Genomic DNA, 9,510 nt, shown 5'->3' on the forward strand with positions numbered 1-9,510 from the left:
ATCGATTAATTGAGTAATTGTTTCAGCTCTGATGGCATAAGATAAAGAAAAACCTCATAAATGAGAAGCTGGAACTAGGGACTAGTCATTTTTGCTTGAAAAACTGACTTCAATGATTGATTATCAAAATAGTTGCTGATTCATTTTCTGTCAAATCACTAATTGATTGTTTCAGCTACAAATCCAAACAACTTAAAATTGACACTATTAATATTTTCTCTTATATGATCTCAGACAGACTGAAAAGTACTATTTAATCCCTTGAATTACGTAACTAAAACATAATTATATTGAATGTTTTTCACATTTCAGTGATGTGTTGTCTGGAAACTCAAAATTCTAGTCTTATCGCAGCAAAACAACCAGTGTTGGTTTGAGTTTCACCCTAAAAGATGACAGGGATAAGAAGCCCAGACTTACTTTCATGTTTCCAATTTTGAGTGGGCAAAACAGGAAGGAAAAAGGGAGCAAACCAGCCTTTGATTTATATTCAAATGAGAAGTATACAGGGGAAATTGGATTTCTCTTTCATTTCAGAGAATGAATTTCCTGATGGCAGATCGTATTGTATCATCTCGTGGCGTTAATATCTAGCTCTGAGCGTCAGGAGCTATTCTTCATTACAAAGACTCGGAGGAACTTTTACACCTCCTCGCCACAGAATGCAACGACAATTTCCATTTCTCTTCCAATGTTCAAACAATACCCCCAAGGCCATTTAAGACATTTTTCACCCATTTTAATTTACACATGAAAGGCAATAACATATCAAAGGAGTTCTGCTTTAAAATTCAAAAGAAAACTTGTCTCTGCCTTGTGCTCCTTATGTCAACGAACCTGGCTAATTCTGCACCTTAAAGCAAGCCAGCCGGAGGAGGATCCTTTTGTGGGTGTAATTGAGTTCAGCGTGTTTATACACCGATGAAAAATTCAATAATGTACACAACCATTCTAATCAGACTGCACTGGCTCATTCATGGGAAAAAAACACCATCCACCGCTGAATCCAGAGAGGAGCCAGTCGCCATTAGCAGTTTAAGCCTTTTCTGGGCAAAATCCTTTAATGCCCAATTCAGATTTGGTCTTTTGAGTTCGATACATATATGTTGTAATCCTTAAGGGATACACACGGGTTCAAAGCTTCTGTGACGTTGCTAGCGTCACACACGCAAGAAACATGGACTGGAAAGAGGGAATTCTCAGAAAAAACAAGTTTGATAAAGCAGTGGGTGCTTTGTCGACTGGCCAAGGGTGCTGCAAGATTAGTTAATTTCCATTTTTTATTCCGCATTTTCAACAAAGTTTCACCAAGTTAAAAAGAAAAAAGGTCAGGTGTCATTTACAGTAACTACATCTTTTGTCAAGTTTTCAAACATATTAAAATGACCGTATTAAAAATAACATGCAAGCTCACGGTAGCTGGTTTTCACAGTAACACAATGTTTTCCATTGTCACAGCAAGCGATGTAGGGCTGCAAATAATGATTATTTCCATTACCAATTAATCTGCCGATTATTTTTTCGATTAATCTTTTAGTCTATGAAATGTAAAAACAGTTGTGAAAAACGGCCATCACAACTTCCCAGAGCCCAAAGAAACGTCCTCAAACTGCTTGGTTTGTTTGACCAAGAGTCCAAAGCCTGAAACATATTTAATTTATTATCATGTGTGACGAAGACAAGCATCAAATCCACATATATGAGAAGTTGGAACCAGCAAATATTTGGCATTTGTGCATTAAAAATGACTGAAACGATTAACTGAAATTAACTGAAACAATGCTGCAATAATAACACCATTTTCCTCTCTTTTTTTAGTGTCTTATTTTTTATTGCCACACTGGAAACTGACCGGTGATTAAGTAGCTAAAGTGTTTGCTCACCCAAATTAGAAACAAAAACATTGTCTCACTTCGCTATAGAGGTATTTTGCCATGCAAATAGTTCGTATTTTATTTTCCCAGGTTTTGAGATATCTGCTGCCATCAAATACAATAAAAGGGGAATGGCTTTTAATAACAATGCCCTGGTTACCTTTCTACCAAAGAAATAGTCTATACAACAAAATAATATAATAGTCTATATTATCTTAATTATGACAGCGTGTTTTGTGGATTATCCCAAATATCAGGGACACTTTTTCTCCAAAGATGTTGCTGTTGATTAATGTGATTATTTATTGCTGTCACCTCCACTGAATTGTGGTGGTGACAGATTTCTCAATAAAACCCAAACTACCTGCATAAATAGACACCTCTGGGGCTAAGAGAGAAAATATGTTTTTCTATAATTTGGGTGAACTGACCCTTTAAGCCGAAAGAGCATAACTTACGATACAGAAACAAATACTCAACAGAAGAAGCAGTGAAGTTAACTTGATCACTTTCCTCAAAGATATGACCAACTGTTTCTAAAGTGCCACTTTTTATTCAACAGCTTGTGAATCTTTGGTATGTGTGATGTTTGGCTATCACTGTGACAAGCTAACAAACATCCAAAGTTAATGCTGAAATTGCAGTGCAGTGTTCTTAAAGTGGGCAACTTGCTATAATGTTTTCTGTCCACCTTTGCATCCATCTTCTGTACCAATCTGCTGAAAAACTGAAGAGTCAGGGTCTCTGTTCAGTCCTTTACGTACTTCACCGTTTTTCATGCAAATAGGCTTGACACAACTGCTCGAGCAAAAGTATCCAAATAAATTAAAGTTCTCTCATCACAAAACTGAAGTTCACAAGTTCATGAGAATATTGAGACTCTGTCCTCCTCTTTCCAAGAAGAAGTTTCTCATTTTACTTCCAACGTACCGTACATCCACATGCCTTGTGTAATCCAATGGCAATAATCCATCTTGGTTCTCTTCGTGAGTCTCTAAATATCCCAAAATGATACACAGATATTGTTCAAAATTAAAAGCAGTCAATCTGCATGCAAGCAGTTCATGGAAATGGATCTCCAAACAGTGAGAAAGGCATATGGTGTGGGAGCGAGATGAATATCATAATCAAAAACAACAAAGATGTGTAATGTGAAGTGCAAGATCCAAAATCAATCCACTGCCAGGATTTGAGCGGCTCTGATGTTTTGGGAGGTACACGCAAATTTCCAGAGCACCAGGAAAACTGCTGAGATACTTTTTTGTCGCTCACATCCATTTGAGTCTCTAAAATCTGCAACACATCTGCAGGACAAGTTTTTGAGCATATGGAGTTCATTCTGAAAATCCGCAATCAAAAGTGTTTGTTCCTCGCCTGCCTTTAGATTAGTAAGGAAAGCCTGTGTCTGGAAGATTGCCAGTTTGATTCCCTGAAGGGAAGGGATAAGTAATAATCTCCACACCCTCTGCAGTTGGGGTACATTTGATTGCAGCACTTCGTAAGTTGGCAACTGCTCCAGTAGAGCTGCTCAGAGGCCTGTAGCAGAAGGTTGTGGTTAAACTCAGGTATGAATGTGTGTGTGCTGAGTAGAGGTGCTATAGTAAGTACGATGTTGTTGATTAAGAGCGCAAGTGTTCAGCAAAACTTCTGGCATTAGCTTGCAGCAGCTCTACCTCTACTATGAAAACAACATTTTTTTATGGGTTAAGACTTTTTGTACCCATGTAAAGACGTAATATCCCTACAGCTGGACAGACCTGCACTTCGTCCTGGACTGGATGGAGACTCAGGTAAGAAGCAGCTGTGTTGGCTTTAAGGAGGCTACTTGGTGGCAGAATCCCCATCAGGCCTCATACTGAAGGGCTCCAGGCGCTCGCTCTCAGGCAGCATGTTATTAAGGCGCTCCATCAGCGGCAACGTCTGGTCGATGCCCATCTGGATGCGTCTCAGGATCATAGACATCTCGTTGACCTTCTGGATCTGCTCGGCGTACTTGGCGTAGCGTTTCTGGCGCTCCTGCATTATGCTGAACAAGGTTTCCACTGATAAGTCCATCTGGAAAGAAACAGTCAGGAGAGAGAAAGAGAGATAATCTTTGAGTTTTGATGACACTTTGAATCATCTCAAAGTAAAACAGAGGAAAATAGCTTAGAAGATTTATAAAATTCTGCTTCACCACAATTACATGAATATCCTTAAAAACAAACAACAATTACAAGCACAAGTTTGCAAATGTAACTGAGATTGAAACATACAAATTCTGTAAAATACCAACTGTGTAATAAATATGTAAAGTTTTGGCATAGCCTTTCCAAGTGCAACTGTCTTTATTAAATAGTCAGAAACACAAAAATATTATTATTTTTCGCATGTAATCAAAATTAAGTCACAAGACTATGAAGTCTTGCACATTTGTCATCTTTTTCTGTCCTTGGAATATGGCTGCAACTAATTATTATATTAATTAATGATCATTCTATTAATTATGTTTTTCAAAAATATTCATTTAATCAACCATTTAGTCCATAAAATATAAAAAAAGAATGAAAAATGCCTATAACAATGTGCTGTGCCAATGCAAAGTCTTCAAATTACTTATTTTGTTTGAACAAATCCAAAACCCAAAGATATTGACAATGATATAAAAACAGAGAAGAAAATTCTCAACTTCTCACATTTGAGAACTGAAACCAACAGATGTTTTTGCTTAATAGATGACAAAAAATAAAATGTTGCAAATTGTTTTCTGTCAATCGACTAATCATTTCAGGAAAGGCATGTCCAGAATGCACTCTCAGCCTGTGGTTATCCTACTTGGGCTCTCAACAAAGTTAAAAGAGCCAAAAACAGGACAAAAGGGAAACAGAACCAAGAAGGAACGGTGCCTCCATCCCTTATGTATCTGGACTGTCTGAAAAACTACAAAGGATCTTTAGACAGCACGATGTTCTTGTTTTCTTTAAACCAGGCAACACTTTAAGACAGAAACTCGTTTATCCTAAGGACAAGATGCCCACACAAAAACAGAGCAATGTAGTTTATTCAATTCAATGCAGTGAGGAAAACTGCAAAGAACGGTACATAGGTGAGACCAAACAGCCACTTCACAAAAGACTTTATCAGCACAGACGACACACTAACTCAGGATTGCAGAGCGCCGTGCATTTGCATCTAAAAGCTACAAACCACACATTTGAAGACAGCGAGGTGAAGATTCTTAGTAGAGAGAAGAGTTGGTTTGAAAGAGGAGTCAAAGAAGCCATTTTTGTGAAAAAAGAAAACCCCTCTTTGAACAGTTTACCGCAGTGTATTAGCACCTTGGTCACGCCAATCATATGCTAATCAGGTACTTAACAGTGATGAGGGAGGTGCAGCCAGAAAACAATAGGCCTGATTACTGATTACTGGTCCATCATGGAAACAATTAGGTCAGTTTCAGGTGAAACTAGGCAGATTAATCACCAGATACTCAGGTAGACTCCTTCCTAAGGGCAGGGCTTAAGTAACACAGAGTAGCTTAAATTTCTAGTTCCCGTCCCATTTTTTCACAATTGAGAATGACTTCCGGATGGGAGCCGAAACGTCTTGATTCTGAAAACAGTGTCCAGATGACTACGACTGAAACCTTTTCTACGATACTACTTTGGAAATAACATCTAAAATTGTTGAACCACTAGCCCTGGAAACAAAAATGTGCTCATGCCAGTGGTTAATATATCTCTTAACCATGTTGGCATAAACCCTCTACATTCAACAGGGAACACAATATTTAATATTGTTGTTTTGGGACTGAAAAATGAGACACCCTGTGTGCTAAATGTCTCATACTGTACTATTGTATTGTTACCTCTTTGATCCTCTTGACCAGGGCGTTCTGGTCGAAGGCCACGGCCTCGGCACACTGGTGTAGGTGGTCCTGGTACCGGATGCAGAGCTGCAGAACCTGGGCAGCATCCAGCCTTTCCAGACACAAACTGCTGGGTGACGTCTGGCCACTCAGCACTCCTGTGGAGAGCGAAGAGCAAAGGATTTACATGAACGTGTTGAAACAGAGTAACACTTCACAACAGTGTAACACTTTGTAATTATTGTAATTAGCCATGCACAGGACCTGACAGAACTAACCCCTCCTGTTATTTCAGGAGTGCGCCTACACAGGAAACTTGGCTCATTATCCTCCTTCTAACAAAGTGCTAATGGGTTGCAGCGACAATTAGCTTCACTATACAGAATTTTAACATGGACTGGTGGGAACTGGTTGAAAATTAGATGAGACTCTCAACATATTCATGTGAAAACTGAAAAGGTAGGAGCGAGATAAAAGATCTGCACACTCTTCTTATAGCTCATAATAAATCTAATTTAATAGAGCAACATTTCAATCTCAAACTAATCTTCGTCAGATGTCACTTAAAGAGTGCTGCAGGGATGACGTATTTTTGTAGGCCAACCTGGAAGTTAGCGTCACCCCGGTTACCTCGACAAAAAGCCAATGGGATTTTTCCATTGGATTTTGGATTATTGCAGAAAATAAGCTCTGTGGCAAACAAAAGTTTATGATACTTACACGTTTTGTTCAGCAAGATAATCTTCACAAATGAATACCACTTTTATCATTTTTGAAGCGTAAATGCAATCGCCAGAAGTAAAAAGCTAACAAAGTAGAACAAAACGTGAAAATCTCTTAAGCTTGCGTGAACCACAGACCGCATTTCAGGCATCTAACTAATAACCCATTCAAAAAACCCAGTGACTTTGAGACGAGGGACCCGGAAGTGCAAAAAGGCTAACTCATTTCTGGGTTTTAGGCAGACTTTTAGTTTAGGAAACTAAAAAAGAAGGAAGGGTCATTACATCATCGTAACGCTCTGCTTGGTGCCAGTTCTATTGAAGCCTGTGGGAGATGCATGGAGAAGCGCACTAAAACTCAACATATCTACGTCGTATGACCTTTAATGAAAAAATAACTCTACCAAATGAAAGAACACGCTTCAGAGAATACATCACTGACTGATTTTTCCAAATGTGCTCATTCATTTATTTGCTGTTGGTCTCCAAATAGTATCCAGAGATGATTATGGGCATACTAAACAGGGCTCGTGGCGAGTCAAATTAAAAGGCTCACCATGGCAAATTTAAAAAAAAAAAGTTGCAAGTGAAGTGTGCCTTAACAATATTTATTAATCCTAAACTCAGTATTTTCAAGTAAAATATAGCCTATTCTTCATTCCTTCTCTCTTCCTTTTTATTTCGATCCGAAGGCTGCTTTACTATGATTGACAGGGCTTATAATGGCTGTTATGGGAATATCACATATTCAAATGAAACATTTACAAACCTCAATATTTTCAAGGGACGCTTCATTTGCCATGGTGAGCATTTTAATTTGACTCGCCACGAGCCCTGTTTAGTATGCCCATATTCATCTCTGGATACTATTTGGAGACCAACAGCAAATAAACGAATGAGCACATTTGGAAAAATCAGTCAGTGATGTATTCTCTGAAGCGTGTTCTTTCATTTGGTAGAGGAATTTCTTCATTAAAAAGGTCATACGACGTAGATATGTTGAGTTTTAGTGCGCTTCTCCATGCATCTCCCACAGGCTTCAATAGAACTGGCACCAAGCAGAGCATTAGAGCGTTACGATGATGTAATGACCCTTCCTTCTTTTTTAGTTTCCTTGGTTTTAGGACCCATTCTTGCAGCACTCTAGACCAAAACATTGTGATATTATATTTAATTTATTGGAAGCTATCAGTGTGCAGATCTATTATCTGACATCTGCTTTCACATTTGTTTGTGTGCGCTCTTGTTTGTCTAAAACTGAAATGAAACCTAGTGGTTTTCGCTTTATAAATATACCTTTCTGGGGCCTTTTCACATAATATCTGCCACAGAATATGGGATTTCTGCTGTGGGTGAGTACTTGTCGACTCAAGTGTGTATTGTCTTATTGTATTAGACTGCATTAGTTTTAGCAAGGTGTACCTAATGAACAGTCTGCCTTAAAGATGACACTAAAATCCATGTCAGCAGCTGGAAGACTTATAAGTTACCTTTTAAAAGTGGCTGAAAGGTGGGTATCTCCTGAAGCTTGATGACATCTGGGTCGTTGTGGATATTTCGCATTGACTGGGTCCCCTGAGCCACAACGACAATATCATCCATCTTTGCTTTCTGCTTTGCTGGGGAGGGCACCACTGCAATGACAATATTCCTGTTAATATCAACAAGCAGTAGTTACTTCACATCACAATCAAACCACTAGCTGGTAACCTCCCACATGAATCTGAGAAAAGGTTTTCAAGATTTAGGAATACCACGGTTTACACAGATCCATTTAAGCTGTCTTTGAATAAATATTTGCTTTATCACTTGGACAGTAGTGAAAGAAGTACTCATATCCTTTACTGAAGTAAAATAAGTAATGTCACAATGTAAAAATACTCCATTACAAGTAAAAGTACTACATCCAAAATGTGAGTATTATCAACAAAATATACATAAGGTATCAAAAGTATTCATTATGCAGAATTGCCCATTTCAGAGTCATTTTAGTTATTACTTTTATTGATGCATTAACATGTTTGCAATATTTTAATGTTGTAGCTGGTCAAGGTGGAGGTAAACTACCTTTTATACTGTGGTGTAGTTTAATCTATAAAATCACATTTTATAAGATCACAATATTTTTATTACAAAGAAAGTAACTGGTGTCTGTAACTTAGTCGTCAAGTAAAGTGCAGTGGAGTAAGAAATACAGTATTTCACTTTTAGATGTAGTGGAGCAGAAGTATAAAGCATAAAATGGGAATACTCCAGTAAAGAAATAAAGGTACCATCAATGCCAGTGGCACTATAGCTAGCTAATATACCACTCTACCTTGGTTTACTTCTATATAAACCGATGACAATTACAAAATCATATATTATATTTTAAGTTACAGAAGACAGTCTTACCCGATGAGCTGTAATCGGAGTGTTTGTGCTCCGCATCTCCACTCTGCTCGGCTCCCATGCTGCTAGCTAATGTTTGGCTAGCAAGCTAACGTTAGCGCTTAGCTTTCGTTAAAGTTTCCCGAAACTGCAGCGAGATACCCAGAATACCCGATGACTGACCGTCCGCAAAGACTTCATACGACCTCCAAACACACCCGGACTGACAACGAGACAACCATGTCCGCAGGGGGGGGGGGCAACTGGAAGTCAGGGTTTGTTAGCTCTGCGATTTCGAGCTAGCTATGTTAGCTGAAGTCAGTTGCTCCTGCTAACATTTACTAGCTAACCAGGAGTTTACTTTGGAGTTAAGCGAGTCCTGAGCACTTATATCTTGGTGGTGAGTAATTCCCACGTAGCTTAAGGAATTAACCGATGTTTACATCACACGATACAACAGAAATTACTGACCACTGTGACTTCAGTTCACGAGGCAACACTTCCGTAAATATTGATCACGAGGTCTGCTTCTTCATTGTATCCAGACCACAACATTACCGCCCTAAAATAAACAATAAATTACATCACAGGAACAGTTTTTCCAGTTATTCTTGTATGATTTTGTTACTAACAAATAATAATATTAATAACTATTACTAGTACTATTAATATGGACACTCAAACTACTTATGTATGG

The 9,510-nt window shown here is 38.4% G+C and overlaps 1 protein-coding gene across 2 annotated transcripts; it reads right to left on the bottom strand.

The window, feature by feature from the left end:
• Positions 1-1,266: 1,266 nt before the first annotated feature.
• borcs5 (BLOC-1 related complex subunit 5) lies at positions 1,267-9,334 on the bottom strand. 2 transcript variants are annotated; one of them, XR_006377619.1, is made up of 5 exons: positions 8,838-9,313; positions 7,934-8,077; positions 5,722-5,879; positions 3,632-3,929; positions 1,267-3,410 (listed from the first exon to the last, which is right to left on the bottom strand). XR_006377619.1 is itself a non-coding variant. In XM_044192412.1 (4 exons), the coding sequence occupies exons 1-4, from the start codon at positions 8,893-8,895 to the stop codon at positions 3,696-3,698; spliced, it is 594 nt and encodes a 197-aa protein (XP_044048347.1). In that variant the 5' UTR covers positions 8,896-9,334; the 3' UTR covers positions 1,267-3,695. The 2 variants fall into 2 exon arrangements, 1 of the variants encoding a protein (XP_044048347.1); XM_044192412.1 differs by having other exon boundaries at positions 1,267-3,929; positions 8,838-9,334.
• Positions 9,335-9,510: the final 176 nt, after the last annotated feature.

Source organism: Siniperca chuatsi, linkage group LG4, assembly GCF_020085105.1.
Source record: "Siniperca chuatsi isolate FFG_IHB_CAS linkage group LG4, ASM2008510v1, whole genome shotgun sequence".
NCBI classification, from domain to species: domain Eukaryota; kingdom Metazoa; phylum Chordata; class Actinopteri; order Centrarchiformes; family Sinipercidae; genus Siniperca; species Siniperca chuatsi.